This window comes from Podarcis erhardii, assembly GCF_964252035.2.
Source record: "Podarcis erhardii genome assembly, chromosome: 14".
In the NCBI taxonomy this organism is placed as follows: Eukaryota; Metazoa; Chordata; class Lepidosauria; order Squamata; family Lacertidae; genus Podarcis; species Podarcis erhardii.
The window spans coordinates 21,965,167-21,984,026 of NC_138503.1; the positions used below are offsets into that span (position 1 = coordinate 21,965,167).

Here is an 18,860-nt window from a genome sequence, read left to right on the forward strand (position 1 = left end):
AGTCACACAATCAATCAATCAGGAGCTGAACTGGGTTCCACACAGTCACAAAAACAAATGAACCGAAAAAGCCTCAAAAACAAAAACGCATAATAAATAGCAAAAACAAAAGTGCCAAACTTAATCCGTTTGACTTCCGAAATGTTTGAAAACCAAGGCGCAGCTTCTGAGTGGTGCAGGTGCCCCGGAAACAATAGGTGACAGCCATAATGGACGTTTGGCTTCCAAAAAACGTTCGAAAACTGGAACACTTACTTCCGGGTTTTTGGCATTTGGGAACCAAGGCGTTTGAGTGCCAAGGCGTTTGAGAACCAAGGTACCACTTTATTCCTAAGTGCAGCACAGTCCAGCTAAAAGAGTAACTGATTTTCCATGTAAAACCCTTTCCATAGTCACAGGTATCATTTCTCGGTGTTGCAGTAACAGTAGGAAAAGCAAACCCATCAGCAGATAGCACAGTTTCCACTGAAATCTATTAGAATCATTGCCATTTCTTTCTCTTTTAAAAAAGGCTCCTCTTTTGCATCTTTCCAGGTGCATTGCTGCTCCTCTAGCAAATCTCATGGGCATAAAGAGTGTGAAGCGTGTCCGGCCCCAGAAGAATCCCACCTTGGAAACATTTTTCAGGAAGTGCACAAAAAAACCATCACAGGTGAAGGCTTCTTTAAAAGGATGTATCTTTAGTAGATGCCTGTTCTCAAAACCATCGTCTGTGCCTGTCTGTATTGGAGGTATAAGAAGGCACCGTTTTCCATTCCACCCTTCATCTGCTGCATGCAGCACTGCTTCCATTCTTCTGCAGTTCCTCTTCCACCAAAAACTGCATTCTTCGTCTTGCTCTCTTTTTGACTCAGCAGTTAGTTACAGAAATCATGCTAGTTACACGGTCATTACGTTATTCAATCCCATGTATTTCGGGCGGGGGGGGCATAATCATGTATAATTTGTGGACTGGAAGCAACAACACAGATTGATTTCTGTTCTGGACAAGGCACAAATATGCAGACACCAGCAATTTCCACCCCCATTTCTGTTGAAATTCTCCAACATCCCTAGTTCTGAATGCATATGGCTTTCTGAAACTTATATATCCCACTCGCTAGACCAGTGCTGGAAATTCCAAGTGGCTCTCATAAATACATTTTTTGTGTACATTTATGTTATGTTTTTATCCTGCGTTTTAGGCCCCAAATCATTAACTTAATAATGAAAATCCTATTCAGTTTACAATTCCCAGCACAGTACAAAATGCAGTAAAATCTAGCATAACAACACCAAAAATTTGAAAATGCTATACATCCATACAGTCAGTTCAAGTAACATACATTCCTACTGGTGCCGGTTTAACTAATCAAAGCCTTTCTGGAAAGGAAGACTTCAAAATGCTTGAGGCAAGTGGACTCTGAGGCACTCCTGATTTGCCCTGTAGACTTTGGAGGAGTTGCAGCCAGATTTGATCTTCACCACTTCCCCCCACTCCTCTCTTACTCCTGCTGCCGCCCAGCCTGAGTCCTTGGGCAAGGGCTGGTTTTTCAACTCTTAACAAATTAGAAACCCAAAAATGTAAAAACTGTACATCAAAAGTAGTGTGGGTGAGTGGAACTGACCCCCACACTCTCCCCATGCTCTGATCCTTCAAGCGACTGTTTCTCACAATTCAGGGAGAAAACAGCAGCAGCATTCAGGAAGTTGAAGACACATGTGAGGCAGGACTGAATCAAAGAATTAAAGAGTTGTAAGAGACACCAAGGGTCATCTAGTCCAACCCCCTGCAATGCAGGAATCTCAGCTAAAGCATCTATGACAGATGGCCACCCAACCTCTGTTTAAAAACTTCCAAGGAAGGAGAGTCCCCCACCTCTGTAGGAGTCTGTTCCACTGTCGAACAGCTCTTACTGTCAGAAAGTTTTTTCAAATGTTTAGTCATAATCTCCTTTCTTGTAATTTGAAGCCATTGGTTCATGTCATACCTTCCAGAGCAGGAGAAAACAAGTATGCTAGACCATATGATAGACCTTCATATATTTGAAGACGGCTATCATATTTTCTCTCAGTCTCCTCTTTTCCAGGCAAACATACCCAGCTTCTTCAACCGTTCCTTGATCTGGAAACCCTGAGTTCCACCCATTTGTACCCTGCTTTTTCCGTCCCTTTCTTGCCGCATTCACACATCACAGTAAATCAGGGGTGGCCAACGCGATGTCCTCAAGGTATACTCCAATTTCATTTTTAAAAAAGATCTTTAAAAGACTGAGGAAGTAGAAAGGTCTCTGCCTGATGATAAAGAGATGTTAAGATAGGACCCAGGAGGACCTTTCTGGGGAAACAGTGTGATTTACATAGATCATGTAATTTCACCACAGCAGATCGTGAGACCATTAGCGTAGCTTCTGTCAAAAGACGAACTGCAGCAGAACGGAAGCAGTGCTGCATGCAGTGAACAGAGGGCAGAACAGAAAAGGGTGCCTTCCTACATCCCTAGGGGGCCACTACTGAAAAGGCTCTTTCTCTCAAATGCCAAACACATTTTCCCCACAAGCATGGGAAGACTTTAATCAGAAATAGAGAAGACGATGGTTTTAGAAATGGTTATGAGCAAGCACCATAAGATAGCAGCAGCACATGTGTTGGAGTAAGAAAGAGGAGGCAAAAAGTTGGCTGTCAGGATAGTAAATAGACAGGTAAGAGGGGGGTGCCCATTTACCCAAAGCAGCTTCTGAACCGGTCCTATAAACAAGTGTGGTATATCTCAGAATGGATCAATTTAGGCTGACATCCTGTACACAATTATATGGAAGTCCTGCTGAGGTTAGTTTCAGATTAGCCATGCTGCTGGTTAATCTATTATTGTTGTTAATTAAATTTGTATACTGTCCCCAGTGCTTTTTTTCTGGGGGGACGCAGGGGTGAATCTAAGTTTGGCCTCATTGAGGGGCAGTCTTTCAATATGAGTAGGAAAATAAGAATACCCCTAAAAAAAAATTTAAGAAAAAAATCACTGACCACCCCTCATTCAAAGATCCCAGGGCAGCTCACAACAGAAAAATACACAATGAGAATACAAATCTACCAATACAATCTACCAATGAAAGAACTGAGCCTTTCCCACATTAGTAGTTGAAACCAAGCTCTGAATAAGGAAGAACTCTCAGGATCCTAAAATCATAATGTGGATAGTAAAAAAACAAAGCATAAACGAAGAGTCTTGTGACACCTTGAAAGACTTAACACATTATATGCCACGAGCTTTTGTGCTCTTTAGCCCACTCTATCCAGTGCTTTAATGGCCTTGAAATCTTATGCCACAATAAATGCATGAGTCCTTAAGGTGTTGTTTTCACTGCAACAAACTTGAGTCAGCGCCTGCCCTCCAGAAAACGTGGAAAGTCAATGTCAGAAAGAAGCGCCTACTTCCTAGTGGTGAAAACTACAGCCTTAGAAATGAGAAGGCCCTTTCTTTTTGTCCTTCCTTTGCCTCTAACCTGTGGCACGTGTGTGCCACTGACTTTCCCTACAGTTGGAGATACGTGGATTAGCCAAAAAGTGTAACTGGACGGTGCACCTGGTGGAGAAATGGTTCCGGCGGCGGCGAAATCTAGAAATCCCAACTCTGCACAAGAAATTCCAGGAAGCTTGGTAAGAACAGGCAGCATGGCCATCTGTGTGTGTAGAAAATGAGCATGCCAGGGAGAAGAAGAAGAGGCTAGGAGGACCTTTCTCTGTCTCTCTCCCGCCACCCCCATTATAGTTGCATGGAAGAGTATTCCATCAAGGGAGCCTGCTCCTGCAAACTGAAGGCAGAATGCCCAGTCACAGATTTGTTAGCTCTGTAAGGACAAAACATTAGATCCCTGACTCTTCAGTAGGGGCTGTACCAGTTAGGGGATGGGGGTGGGTGGAAATTCAATTCAGTTCACATTTAAAGGCAAACATAACTAATTCACGCTTTCCAAAAGAATCTGAGAACCAAAAAGCAGCCCTTTGCATTATTTTCACAGATATATGAATTTGCCCTTGAATGTATGATATACATATACAAATATGTGAATGTACCCTTTTGGTACACATTTCTTGTCTGGAGAACGGCATTACAAAATTCAGAGAAGTGTGATGGATGCGTGTGTTTCATTTCGCTTATTGTTTTGAATTTGAATTGAACTGAATTGGATTTCTCTTCCACCCCTACATCTGACTAAATCACTCAGTGTGGGAGAGCTAATATTTCATCATTCTGAATATTATGAATAAAAATTATCTGGTTCTCTGTTCCTCCCATTCCCGCACCCAAAGCTTTCCTGTATTACATCACTGTATTTCCACAGTGCAGGAGTAATGGCAATTTAAACCTCACTTTGTTTGCCTTTCACAGAATCTCAGCAGGTTCAAACTTGCAGATGATCCTGGGTACCATTTTGTTTTTAACTTTGCCTGTTTAATTTTCTTCTCAGCTCAGAATAGCTAAGCAAAACTGAGTTCTTGGTTTCAAAAGCCAAAGCTTAGCTGCCAAAGACCCTTTGGAAGTAAGTCCCACTAAATAACTCAAGGCTTACTTCCAGGTAAACAGCAGAGGTTATTCCATGTGTAACTTAAGGGTTCATTCTCCTATTGTTCATGACAACTGGCCAAGAGGGGGATGGGTAGAGGTGTTGCTTAGCAACTAAGCCAAGCGGCATTCACTGGTAGCACATCTCTGATAGGCTGTTTACTTCTGAGGGAGTTTTCATCTGTACGGTCCTGGCTTCCAGTTCCTGAGGAACAAACACTCAAAGGAGAATTCTTCCCAAAGACTTTAAAGTGTAGATTGCAAATTGCTGGGTTAAGACACTTCAGGCAATACACACAATTAATCCTGAATACAGCTAAAGGTGAAAAGATGCTGTCACGCCCTTGCTAATCCTATAAAGAGGAAAGGAACCAACACAGCTTAATGTAGCAAGTGTTTCTGGAATATCTCACTATGCCCAGTTGGTGGAGCCCTCTGTCCCTTTCGCCTTTGGTATCTCCTAGATCTAGATGCCTGGGGAGGTGTCTCTGCCTCCTGAGAGGCAGCCAGGCCCGGTGGAGGAAAGGCAGAGCTTCTCCCAGTGTCTGACAGCGTTGGGGTGGGTGGCGTGGCAGGCACTGTGGAAGTGTCAGAGACAGACTCTGACCTGTGAAGAAGCAGGCAAGACTCTCATTGCGGAGAGGGATGAGATGAGAGAGCAGGTTGAGGGACCCCTACCCCATCACAGATCTTCACCACCAGGCTTCCCCAATCCTGGCAGAGACACCCACATCATGCTGGAGCTTTCCCCCAGGTCCTCAGCAAGCCCTCCATGTGCATCGCCCTGACTTGGCCAGCCCAGGGCAGTATGTTTGGTTGAATGTCTTCCTGCTTTGTACAAGGCCTGAACTAAGAAAGTTGACTTTGCTTTTTGAGTTGACTTTTTTCTCCCTTAAATGAGTTTGCCAACAATGCATAGAATCAGTCTTTTCATGTAGGTATTGCTTTCCCTTCTTTGATGTTGGCTCAGTGGTCTCGTGGGTGGCCATACATCTGCAGTCTACCAACAATATTCACCTACTCCTTCCTCTTCTTCCGCTTCATTACAAATCTTCCACTTCCTTTCATTGGGCTGTGTGATTCTAGCTAGCGTTATATCTGCACCACCAAAGGAACACTCCTCCATTGTCTCCCGAGACAGACGGATGCCAACACAAAAAATATCTGCACTGGCATTTTTCACCAAACATTAAGGAATGATATTTGACGATTTTAAGTTGTCTTAGCATCTCATTTTTCCAATCTTAATTTCAGTTCTCCACATTTCTACAGCAATTTGTGTTTGTTTGGTTGTTTTAAAAGCTCATTAAATTTAGCAGCATTTTAATGTGCATTTCACCCACCAAACACATTCGTGTATGAAGTTTTGTCTAATGTACACATTTTTGCAAGCCACTTGACCTAACACAATGCATTTTGTATGTTATTTTCCGTAATTATATGCATATATATGCACATTTCCCCCTAATATAAGTGTAAAATTCTCAAGCATGTCTGTGTTTCGGTTCTTGTGTTGTTTCAGAAAGCACAAGTTTGTTAGATTTGCCTTTAAATGTGAACTGAATCAGTTCTCTCCCCCACCCCTGATGCCCATCAAAACTGCACTTTGCAATCATAATTAGAAGTAGGATTTTTGAACCAGTTTCAGCTAACTACTAGCAGTAATCAGAAACAATGTTAAAGCTAACCACAATTTACCGTATTTTTCCATGTATAAGACTAGGGGTTTTTTTAACAACAACAAAAAAAATGGTTTAAAATTGGGGCTCATCTTATACACCGGTAGTGTTGAGGGGTGTTTTCTTAATTTGGAGTCCCCCAAAATAGGGAGCGTCTTATACATGTAAAAATACGGTAACTTTGAAAATGAAAGGAAGGAGTTAGGATGAAATGAGGGAAGTGGAAAGAAGGGATCTTTTTGATCTCCAAAATATGTATAGAAAATTGAGCAGCATTATGTCTACTTCAGATGTGTGACTTCTGTGTTCTTAAATCCTTTTTTCCTTATTTTTTTGCAGTTGGCGATTTATATTCTACTTGACATCATGTATTGCTGGAATTGTATTTCTCTATGATGTAAGCTAAATGGAAGATAACAAGTGAACCTTTAATAAAATCTTCATCAAAACTAAGGCCTGATCCTGCTTTCTCTAAAGCAAGATTTGCCACGTGCCCAGAATTTTTCCTTGTTGCAAAATAAGGGCTAGATGCCCAATTTCTCAGCAGTTGCTTGTCATTATAATCCCAGGGGATTTATGAAATTTTATTTGATTAAGAAGAAGCCAGGACTGGGGAATTATCCTGCCCTCCTCTTAGTCCAATGCATGTTGTGGTATAGGGGTTTCTCCCCCACCTCCTGACGCTGGAACACTTCAGGAAATCTGTAAGCAGGTTCTCCCACTAATAGTAAAAAGAACCCTGTAAGGTAGGCCGGAACTACCATCCTCATATTGCAAATGGCGGTGAGTGGCAGGTGAGTGAGAGTGACTTGCCTCAGGCCACCTAGTGAGTTTGTGGCAGAGGTAAGATTTGAACCAGCTCAGTTGCTCAGCCAGTGCAACCAAAATGGTCAAAGGCTTGGAAACGATGCCTTATGAGGAACGGCTAAGGGAGCTGGGCATGTTTAGCCTGGAGAAGAGGAGGTTAAGGGGTGATATGATAACCATGTTCAAATATATAAAAGGACGTCACATAGAGGAGGGAGAAAGGTTTTTTTCTGCTGCTCCAGAGAAGCGGACACGGAGCAATGGATCCAAACTACAAGAAAGAAGATTCCACCTAAACATTAGGAAGAACTTCCTGACAGTAAGCTGTTCGACAGTGAAATTTGCTGCCAAGGAGTGTGGTGGAGTCTCCTTCTTTGGAGGTCTTTAAGCAGAGGCTTGACAACCATATGTCAGGAGTGCTCTGATGGTGTTTCCTGCTTGGCAGGGGGTTGGACTCGATGGCCCTTGTGGTCTCTTCCAACTCTATGATTCTATGATTCTATGAGTGTGCTGCGCTTACTCTGTAACATGGAAAATAATGGTAATTATCTGCCTGATTCTGTTTTGTTTTGTTTTCCCCTAGAAACCCTGGCTTTATGATCTTTGGCAGGTTTGGGCCAACTACCCATACCACGTGAGTGCTGTTTCTGCTACTTCTCTTAGAGTTCTAATTGTCCCCTCTTTCTGAAAAGTCATCCCACAATGCTTTAATGGGGTCAGAGTAACCGTTTTGCCCACCCCATGTTGAGTTCTGCATGCCCACTAGTCAAAAAGCGAAGAATGCATAAGAACATAGGAAGCTGCCTTTTCCCAGGCCAGATTATTGGTTGATCTAGTTCAGTACACTGACTGGCTCTTTAGGATTTCAGATGGTGGTCTCTCCCAACCCTGTGTGGAGGTGCTGTGGATTGAACTGCATGCAAAGTCCTTGCCTCATCCCCTGAAGAAGGGAAAATCTATCCCAGGGTCATAATTGGCCCCCTTCTTTTTGGCATCCTTCTATTATTCCTTGGCCACAGTGCTAACACCAATACCAGTGTTTTCTCCTCTCTCCCAGACTGTCTGACTCAAGAGGTAATGGGCATTCTTTCTCTTTCCAGTCTTTGCTGGCGTCCCAGTATTGGTACTACATCCTCCAGATGAGTTTCTATAGTTCACTGTTGCTTACTCTTGGATTTGACACCAAAAGGAAGGCAAGTCGTGATAATGGTTCACAATTTACTGTCCACAAATGTTGTATGATTTTCTGCCTTTTTTATTGGAGAAGAATAACGTTGCACTGCGGTGTTCCATAAGTGCTATACAGCCGTACCTTGGAAGTCGAACAAAATCCGTTACGGAAGTCCTTTCGACTACCAGAACGTTCGGAAACCAAAGCGCGGCTTCTGATTGGCTGCAGGAAGCTCCTGCAGCCAATCAGAAGCCACGGAAGCCCCACTGGGTGTTTGGCTTCCAAAAATAGTTCGCAAACCAGTACACTCACTTCCGGGTTTGTGGCGTTCGGGAGGCAAAACATTTGAGAACTAAGCTGTTCGAAAACCAAGGTACGACTGTACTTAGTTTAGTGTCAGGAGAGAACTGGACACTGAGAGTGCGAGGGCTCATGATAGCAACTCAGAGAAGCCAGGGCACTATAGGGTGAAATGCACACGCCAAAGGCATTTTGAGAGGCATACTGTGTATCAGTGTTGATATGTTAATGCTAAGAGACTCCAAGATGGCTTCGAGGAACAATTAATGGACACAAAGGAAACTATAGGAAGGACAGGGAAGGGCATACTGAAGGTTATGTTGTTCTCTGCATCAAAGAGGACCTAGAGTTCAACAAGTAAGAAACTCTCAAAGGGGCAGGCTTTTCCCACATAATCACTGTGGGTGGTAATGCTATTTATTATTAATAATAAGTTTAATTCTGCCCTTCCTCCTACAGAATACTTTCAGGGACTTCTTCCTACAGAGGCAAATATACCCATAAGAGTTCATACTAAAAAAAAAAGTTTCTAAAAACAGTTTCAGCTAAAAACATTGTAAAAACATTCTGCTACCAGGTCCCAAGAGTAATTTAATACTGCAGATGTTCCCTCGTGAAAGAAGGCAACTTCTTTCAGAACATAAAATTCCCTTCAAATATAGCAGCTTGGGTGGAGGTGTGAACAGGACTGACTTTCAGATAACCTTGCTCCAATACTGTCACTTGCAAGCATTGGCGTTGGCTTGTGCCACAGGTCAGCTATGCCCCACCACAATCATCTTGCTGAATACACTCAGAAAAAGAGACAGAAGGCATCCAACACTGTGTTGGGGTTTGGTGATTGATGGAGAAGTAGTAGCCATTAACAGAGTCTCATCAAGCAAAAGCTAATCAGGACCCTGGACAGCTCCCAGTGAGTCTTCCTGGATGAGCTTTGGAAAATGTTGTCTCAGCACAACATTAGCTGAAGAAATGTTGCAAAACATTGCCCCCCCCCAAAAAAAATCACATATATCAGGATGAAAGGTGTTTAGAAATGAATAATTGTGATAAACTGCATGTGAGAAAATATTTTGTGATAAAATATGTATTTAAATGTCATGCTTTTTAAAGATGTACAGAATAATGTGGATGGGATGGAACGACCTTATGAATTAACATTTGTGACATTGATACATACTGTGAATAGACTGATTGGTCCTTACCTACCTCCCATTTGTAAATTTTTGCACAGTTCTGTCTTTATGAAAGATGCATCACCTTCCACCTTCAATATGCATCTGGTGGCTGAAAGTTGAATATTTTATGCTATGCTCCTGCACTATACAATATGCCCTTTGCTTGAACCAAGCATCTGCACAAGCTACAGAATGGGGATAGTGGCAGTGATGCGCTTCAAAGCAATATGGTCCATCTTCAATATGGTACTGATGGTCCCTATATTGATGTGGCTTTGCTACACCTACAAAATGTAAAGGAGCCAGAGTTTCTGGAAGGAACACAGAATCAGGCAGCCTCCTTTTTATTTATACAACCATAGCACTTACCCAACGCGTTGGCTTCTGTGCATCTACCCAGCCCCTTTTTCCTGAGTTCAGATTCCATGTTTAGGCAGGGGACAGTCAAGATGCTCTCAGTTGGCTCCCTTCCTCAATGTCCCACCACCACTGTTGCTTCTTCTGACTCACTGGCCTTCCCCTCTGGTCTCAATCTGCAACATCTCCCAGAGCAACCATGCAGATTTTACTACTCTTTGTCACTGCTTGCTCAGACAAGGAAGGCAAGTGAATAGGAGGCAGCAGCAAGGGATTGGCAGGGCGCCCTGGTGGACCATGGGTTTCAGGAGGTGCACATCAGTGCTGACTCCTGACACTGACCATGATGTCAGGTGTAACAAACACATTTCTGTTAAACTTGTTTGAAGAAGAGGGTTTGAGTCATTATTTATTCTTTTCTCCAACAGGACTTTAAAGCCCATGTGATTCACCATTTTGCTGCCCTTGCCTTGATGTTCTGCTCCTGGTGTAGCAATCACGTCCGCATAGGAACGCTGGTCATGCTCATCCATGACTCTGCGGATTTCTGGCTGGAGGTAAAAGCTGTTTGGTTTCCAGTGCCTTCTATTTATAAGATCATACTGGGTTTGTGTTCTTTGCTTTGCTCGTTCAGACATTTGGTTTGACAAGCAAAGACAGTCAACTTTGGCCTATGTCGTTGTCAACCAGTTCTACGTGAAGGGCAGCTGATGTCCCATTGGGAAATGAAAGTGCTTTCCTTTGAAAATTATTTTGCACTTTCAAAGGTCTATATAACAAGCATTTGAGAACTTCTCCCTCAATCTATTTTGGTTGGCTGAGTCAAAAGTGGTAGATGGATCAATGGAGGTTGCATTTGTTTTGATTCATATATTTGCAAATGATGTGAGACTGTGTGAAGCATTAGTCAGTAGTGCTATAGCCAGCTCTAAGTCTACACCCCCCTTGTTCCTCATGTAAGATGTTGTTTTTGTGGAGCCTAGCAGGTGTCTTGGCTAGGTTTCTAGCATAAAGTTTGGAGGGAACATCCAGAAAACTAATAGGGCGATAACTTGGGGGGGGAGAGTTTTATCCCCTTTCTTGTGAAGGGACTTCAGGATGGATCTGGAAGCACATGCCTCCCCCAACTATGTTCCTGTTCCTTCAGAGGGAGTGCAACCCTGTCCAAAACTGGTGAACTACCCAACTCCCAGACCCGAGAACCGCTTATTCACAGTGCCTCCATCTCACCAGGATTCAGTTTCAGCTTGTTGGCCCTCATCCATCCAGACACTGTTTTAAAAGAGTCAGAGCTTCTCCTGAGTCATATGTAGCAGAGAGTTAGAGCTGGGTATCATACTGATGATACCATGCCCCATATCTCCTAATGACCGCTTCCAGCAGCTTCATATTGTTATTGAACAGCATTGGAGAGGAGCACTGCAGGGGAGATGCTGGCATAGGAAGAATTACACCATTGGTCCCTCCCTATCTGCACTGGGCCAGAAGTATGGAGTGCCGGAGGTGTCAGTACCAGTGGGGTGGGACGGAAGTGCAGTGAGATATGCTTTGATAGCTCTCGCAGGGCGGTTTAGAAAGGACTGGGAGTGGCAGACTGCAGATTAGATGAAAGCCTATGGAAGTAGGAAGCAAGCTGCTATTGATTTATCAGGCTCAATATTGTCAGCACTGACCAGCAACTGCTCTTCAGGCTTCCAGACAGGGAACATTCCCAACTCTACCTGGATGTCCCCAAGATTGAACCAGAGACCTCCTTCATACAACACAGAGAACCATACCAAGAAGGGCCAGCTCATGGCTGTTCTAGCGCACTGTGCAACCGTTTGATAATCCTGGAGATTTGAAAGAGGGGAATCTCTTAAATTTATGGATGTTGCCTAATGGATTTGTTTGCATTCCAGGCAGCAAAGATGTTCAACTACGCTCGCTGGGAGAAAGCTTGCAGTTTCTTCTTCGTTGTCTTCTCCATCGCATTCTTCATCACGCGAATGATTTTATTCCCCTTTTGGTGAGTTGCTTCATATGGACTAGCAACGTGAACACATGTTCAGGGTAAAACAAAGGATTGTATCCAATGTAGCACTACATAATGGGCCTATCCAGATAGGAATTTCCACTTTCTCAATAGAAATCCCCTGCCTCTCCTGAAAAGTGTTCTACACTTCCCTCAACCATCTGGAGGAGATTTGGGGAGGGTGGGGAGAGGAGAGGAGCAGAGCCTAAAGTTCAATTGCGCAAGCGGAGATCCTTACACTGATAGGATGCATTAGTTGGACACCAATATTACAAAATTCAACTTTTGTTATAGTAGTGATTGTGCCCTCTGTTGGCTGTGTTCAAGGGTGAGTGGCATTTGTTATTCAAGAAGGAACACCTATTCCCACATCAGCCTGCCTAGGTCCTTAGATCAGGGATGGAGATCAATGGATGAAAGGCGGGTTTCAAATGCCCTTAATGAATGAATGAATGATACTGCCTGAATGTCACCATCCATAAAGAGAGGAAGAGACCTCCTTACAGGTGTAGAGGGGTTCACAGAGATATACAGAAGTGGAAAAACAAGCAAACAGGAGCAATTTGAATTGAAAAACTGAATGAATATGGCAAGTTCTGTAGAGGTTATTTTAAATTTCTTTTTTTACTTTCCTTTTTTCTGATCCTTTTATATTTCTGAAATAATGAGGCTTGGGGGCTTCCTTTTGAAGAAGGAAGACCACAGAGCACCAGTGTGTCTTTGCTTCTACACATGGTCCATGATCTTTGTGTTGCCGTTTGGTATAAGAGGAGCATGATGAGCTTTAGGATAGAAAACCTTTCCTGGCTGCCTTTGATTTGAGCTCTCATCTGTGTTTGTGCTCTGTCAGCATTCATGTGTGTCTGTTCTTAATTTTAGCATTGCCTTGTTTTTTTTAATAGACTTTTTGTTTTGTTCTGCATTTTACTTTTAACTACTGTACACTGCCTTGATGCCCTAAGGGCAGCATAAAAGTCAACCACAATTACAGTGATCCATGATGTTCTTTGGAAAGTGGCTTGTCTCTCTTCTCTGTGCATTTGGACACCTCTTGCAATATTGTAACCAAATTTTGCATGATGGTTCCTGAGATCAAGGAGTAGGATTTCATCTGTATTTGGATACAGTTGGACACCATTTCGAATCAAGGCGGCAGGCTGAACAGATGGTTCCTCAATCCTTCCCCCTGCAAATATTTATATTTTTATTGACTTTTCAATAATATACATTAAAGGAGCACAATAATATCCATACAAAGAAAAAAAATGTCAATACCCCCCCCCCTCTTGCCAGAAGTCAGGTAAGTATTATCTATATTCTATAGTATGTCCTTTACCCATGTTTGGTTACTATCTAGTTTTGTATCCCTTCAACACGGTTTTTTATCATAGTTTCTATCACTCAACAGAGATAGGGCACACACCAACATAGTTTTGACAAAGGAAAAGCAACCAGGAAGTCAAGATCAGTACTGATGCAGCCAACATAATGTTCTCCAGTCCACATGTAATCAATGGCCACCAATTGGCCTAGAAAACACCCGATTTCTCTCTTTTCCTTTCAATACTGCTGCACCATGAGTTGTTTCCTCTGCAAGTGCTAGTCTCCAGACATTTTTGAACCATAGTTGAACCTCATTCCTGTGATGAAGGGCCAGGTTTTCAACCATGCTTGGACATAATTTGGTGTCATCTTGAATCAAGATGGTAAATCGAACCTTTCAAGGCTGCACAGATTTCAACTGGTGGTATCAAAATGGCACTGATCTCTTTGTCTTGTGGAATTCCCAAGCAAAGCAGGGCATGGGGATGTTAGTAAAGGCATACACTGCTTAAAATCCACCAGGGTCCCATGCACACTTTGTCACAATACTTTTTCTATTTCAGGATTCTACGATCCACATTGATCTATCCTATATATTATACACAGACATTCGTCCTAGCATATATCGTCTACAATGTACCTTTATTGATCCTGCAAGGTCTGCATCTGTACTGGGGCTACTTAGTTTTCAGAATTCTGAAGAAATTCATCTTTATAAAGGTAAGACTTAAGCTTCAGCCAAAGCATCCGGGTAAGTGTATGATTTGGGCAGAAGTCCATTTGATAATGATAGACTAGGAAACTCCCAGTTCTCTTAACTCTTCACTTTTTAAGAACTATCATTTACATCAAGGGTAGGAAAACTCAGGTCTGGGGTCCAGAAAGCACCCCTCCATGCCCAGGGGTACCAACTTGAATAAAATATTGGGGGGGGCAGGTAAGTCCCACCCCTCATAACTGATCACATGTCAGGGCTCTCCCAAACCATCTGAATGGCAATGCCCAGCCCCCTCAATGCCCAGCCCCCTCAAATATTTTATTGGGGGGTTGAAAGGACCTTGGCTTCTAGGCGTTGGCTCCTATGTCCATGTCTCTCTGTATGACCCCTGTATGTTTGTGTTTGGAGTTTTACACAATATTTTAGAAATGGAACATCAAAACAGCAGTTGTCTGTACAGTGGTGGTCATAATACTGCCCTTCCTTTGCCATCTGGGATGACTTCAGCAGGCTCTCCCTCCCATCTGTTTTCCAAAGGGGTGGTAAAGTTGGCTGTGAAGGCGGCTTGTGTCCCCAAAGCTGTTAAGCAGATTTCAGAAGTAACTTGCTTGGCAGGCCATGTCATGAGATCGTCTGTTTATAGAAGCTGGCACTATGCTAGATATTTAAATGCATATCTCTCTGCAGCCATCCCCACTCCTGCAACTACATATTGCTGGTTCAGGGGAATGCCAATTAGATGTGGGCCTCGATTTAGCAAGATTTTGTCTCTGTGTCTAGTTACTTTTTGGTGGTATTCATTCAGGAAGCAAATTTTATTTTTTATCAACAGCAGGAATTAAGAAAATTCCGAATTGTAACCTCAGGGGCAGTACCACTGGCTGTAGGAAATGTGTGACCATTGCCAAAGTTTTCCATCTCCTCCTCTTCCTTGTTTCATTGATTCATGCAAAATGAACAAGGTGATCCCTATTTCACTTCATTGGCTGCTGCTTCTGAAGGTAGGGAAACTGGTAGCATGATGAAATCGCAGCATGTATTTCATATCACTACACAAAAAACCTTAAGAGGAGCGCCTGTAGCTCAGTGGCAGAGCCCAAAAGCGTCCTGGTTCAATTCCCCAGCATCCCCCAGGACTTGGAAAGACTCTTGGCTGAAACTCTAGAAAGCTGCTGCCAGTCTGTGCAAGTCTAGCTCAGGATAACACAGCTTCCCATGTTCTCAGGGGAAAGGCCATAGATCAATGGTGCCGCAGATAGTTTGCAAGAAAAAGATACCACATTCAGTCCGTGGCATCTTTCCCATACGAAACTCTGGAGAGGGCTGAAATCAAATCGAGTTTGTAATCTAGGCAAATACAGAGCTAGGACATGGACTCATTATGACAGCACCCTGTGTTCCAGCTGCCTTGCACGCTCTTTTCAGCAGCAAGTAGATGCATATCCTCCTTCATCTCTAGTTCTTTACATGTAGAAACATCAGTTCTACAAGCAACATTTTATGGCTGCGGTTCTTAACTATTTTGGGAGTCGTTGACCTCTTTGAGAATCTGATGAAAGCTATGGGCCCCTTTTCCCCAGTAAAATGCAAATAAAGGCATAGCACTAAGTTTATTGCATCGGGGAAATTTGTTTGTGTGTGTGTGTGTTGTTCATGGATGCCCTGATGGTCCATGGACCACAGGTTAAGAATGCCTGCTTTGTGGCTTCAAAATAACTATGCCTTAATGACTGTCTGAGCCCTTATATCCCAGCCCAATCATCGAGATTATCCATTCCAGATGTATTAACACATGTTACAGAGGCCCGATTGGCCTACACTGGATGTTGGTCATTTTGTGTTGCAAGTCCCATGCCTATGAGATACTCTTCCAGCATATATTTGGCAGAGGCATTATCACTTTTGACTTTCAGACACCTCTTGGAAACATTTGTATGCAGACAGCACTGTTTAGTTTTTAGTTTATCTGTATCTGTATCTGTGTGTGTTTTGTCCTGAACCCCTGGCCTACCTGGCAGCAAGTCAGCATGTCAAGTCCAAAGTTCAAAGACCAGGGGTTAATCCACACAAGAAAAGTCCAAAGGTCAGGAAACATAGTCCAGGGTTAATCCAAGTAGCCAAATCTGAAGTCCAGGAGTCAGGAGACAGTCCAGAGTCAAACCTGAAGCACAGTCCCATAGAGAGCATCCAAGTCAAGGTCCCTCAACATGAGCAGCTGAGCAGACACAACCCCTCAGCTCTTGTTTCCCTTTTGTTCTTTGCATGCTGATTGCAACATCTGGGCTTGGTGAGGCATGTGACACTCACCTGTTCTGAGCCTACTGAGGAATCACACACCTCTTCCCAGAGCTAGCAAGCCCCACCTGGCTAGCTAGTGAGCTGGGCTGTGGGCTCTTGCCTGTCTCAGTTTCCTAGAGTGCTACTCCTGCTTCTTCCTACTCCTCAGAGAGGAGACAGAGGCCCCTTTGGCTCTGGTGATGGGTCCCAATGCTCTGGTTCCTGCACATTGATCCCCATCTCCTCGCCATCCTCTGTCACTCTGAGTACTTCCTTCCCCATCCCCTTGCCAGGATCCCATTTTTCCTCCCCCTCCTCCTCCTCCTCCTCCTCCTCCTCCTCCTTCTCATCCTGCCAGTTCGTATCATGTTTTAACTTTGTACACCACCCTAATATTTTGTGATATAGAATGTCATTTGTGGTATAGAAATACTTTTATACATAAATGTACTATGCACCTGCGAAGGGCCAGGTCACCAGTTGGATTTCCTGAATTTGTGTTTTTGAGGAAAAGCTTTTGTTAGGTTAGGTTAGGTTAGGTTAGGTTAGGGAATAGTAACATAGAATCCACTCCCCACTCCCAACCCCGTTTTGTGTGGTTTGGGCTACCATCTTGATGTTCAAGGATTTCTGTTGCTAAGAAGCACATTTTGTTTCTTTAATACAACTCCATCTTGTAGTTACAATGCCCTCTTGATTCCAGCTTCCAGCATCACTGAAACATGTCCAGAGCCATAATGTCTAAACATAGGATGGATATTTTAGGGACAAGCTTTAAAACATGTGGGGAATTGAGGATGTGGAATGATGTACTGGTGGAAAGTATCTTGCCAAAGGGAATCCACTGAGATTAACTGCTTTCTTTCCAGAGCTGAATGAATGAGTATAAAGGATGGCTATGCATCTATACTATTGAGGCAAATTAAGGCAGGACACTTTTAGAGCATGGCTATTAAAGGATACTGCCATTGTCTGAGATGTGCAGAATGCCTGTAGGTTTTGAGTTTTTGACTTATACCCTATGCAAGCATTAGATTGCCAGGCTGTGTGTTGTGTCACACCCGCAGCATCCAGTTAAATCACTCATATGCCAGCCATGGCTTCCCAAAGAATTCTGAGAACCGTGTTTTATTGAAGGATCTGATCTCATGAACCTACAATTAACAAACAGCTCCTAGGATTCTCCTGGACTCTTAAAATGGTATAAGAGTACTTTAAATGGATGTTGTGTGGACGTGACTTCAGAATAGATGATCATGTGACAGAAAAAGCCTAGCTCCTCCTCCTTCCTTTGAGCAGAGCCAATCCAGTGGCCTGGGAAGGAGGGGTTCATGCAGATGTAAGTGATCCCTCAAACAGCCCAGTCCCAAATGTTTGAGGGCTTCAGAGATCAAAAACAGGCCCTTAAATTATCCGGCATCCTAAGGAAGAACCAGTCACCTGGGTCTTGCCCATAAAAAGCAAGTCTAGAGTGAGAAACTAGGGCAGGCACCCCTGACCACTGGTCCTGTTAGCTAGGGATGATGGGAGTTGTAGTCCCAAAACATCTGGAGGGCCAAGTTTGGGGACTCCTGGACTAGGGTGATGCCTGCTGTTTCCAGGAATTCTTTAACATTGTGAGACTTTTTGTGTGGGTGAGCTGAGAGTTTGTTTGGACCGTGGGCGAGACCCCAGAGGCTGAGAAAGAGGTTGCGTTAGAAGGAAAATGAACTGATATTGATTTATACATATTAGTGACAAAAGTCCCAATTTTATCTATAACTCTGCATTTTTGTCTGTTGTTGTTTCAGTTTTTTGTACACCGTTTAGAGGTGTTTTTATGTTTATGGAAACCAAAGAATCAAATCACTCAGACCAAATTGGGGCAAAGGACGCCCAGGGCAAGTGGCGCATTTTTGTGTGTGTACCTCATCAATCACATTCTTCTTAGGTTCTTAACTGACTTTAGAGAGGACGTGCAACCCTCTTTAAAACTGATTGCAAATCTCTTTCCAGGTCAGCTGCATTTCTGACCAACAGTACCTCTATCTTCTTTGACTTAAGCATTGGGGTTTTCTTTTTTGCCCTTATCCAACCCAGAATTGCTTCCAGTCAGATACTCATTCTGGATTTCCTCTGCTTTCTTGGAACTTGTTAATGGGAAAGCAAAGGCAGAGCTCTAGAGAAAGCAGCTCGGATCTGGATGTAGAAGTCCCCCAAGATCAAAAACCTTGAGGTCCTCAGCACTACCTCTGAGATCAACACCACTAATCTGGGCAGAGAGACCATTAGAAATGGGATGGATAGTACACTAACAGAATCCCAAACCTGCCTTAAACCTCTGATGCAGTGGTAGCCGATGTGGTGCCCTCCAGTTCTTGTGGACTGAAACTCCAGCATGGCCATTGGTCAGGGATGATGGTAGTTGTAGTCTAGGATGTCTGAAAGGCACTATGTCAGCTACCCCTTCTCTAACACCCAGGACTGACATTTGAAACTGATGCACTGGCTGAT

General features: G+C 43.4%; 1 protein-coding gene across 3 annotated transcripts in view; it reads left to right on the forward strand.

The window, feature by feature from the left end:
• Positions 1 to 18,860, forward strand: part of LOC309328664 (ceramide synthase 3-like) — a 92,098-nt gene that overhangs the window by 58,129 nt on the left and 15,109 nt on the right. For all 3 annotated transcript variants that reach the window (XM_081838852.1, XM_081838853.1, XM_081838855.1), the window contains 8 exons: positions 535 to 652; positions 3,518 to 3,636; positions 6,562 to 6,619; positions 7,613 to 7,663; positions 8,130 to 8,222; positions 10,464 to 10,592; positions 11,937 to 12,043; positions 13,936 to 14,092. In XM_081838852.1, the coding sequence (XP_081694978.1) occupies positions 535 to 652; positions 3,518 to 3,636; positions 6,562 to 6,619; positions 7,613 to 7,663; positions 8,130 to 8,222; positions 10,464 to 10,592; positions 11,937 to 12,043; positions 13,936 to 14,092 (832 nt within the window). The remainder of the gene's footprint in view (positions 1 to 534; positions 653 to 3,517; positions 3,637 to 6,561; positions 6,620 to 7,612; positions 7,664 to 8,129; positions 8,223 to 10,463; positions 10,593 to 11,936; positions 12,044 to 13,935; positions 14,093 to 18,860) is intronic.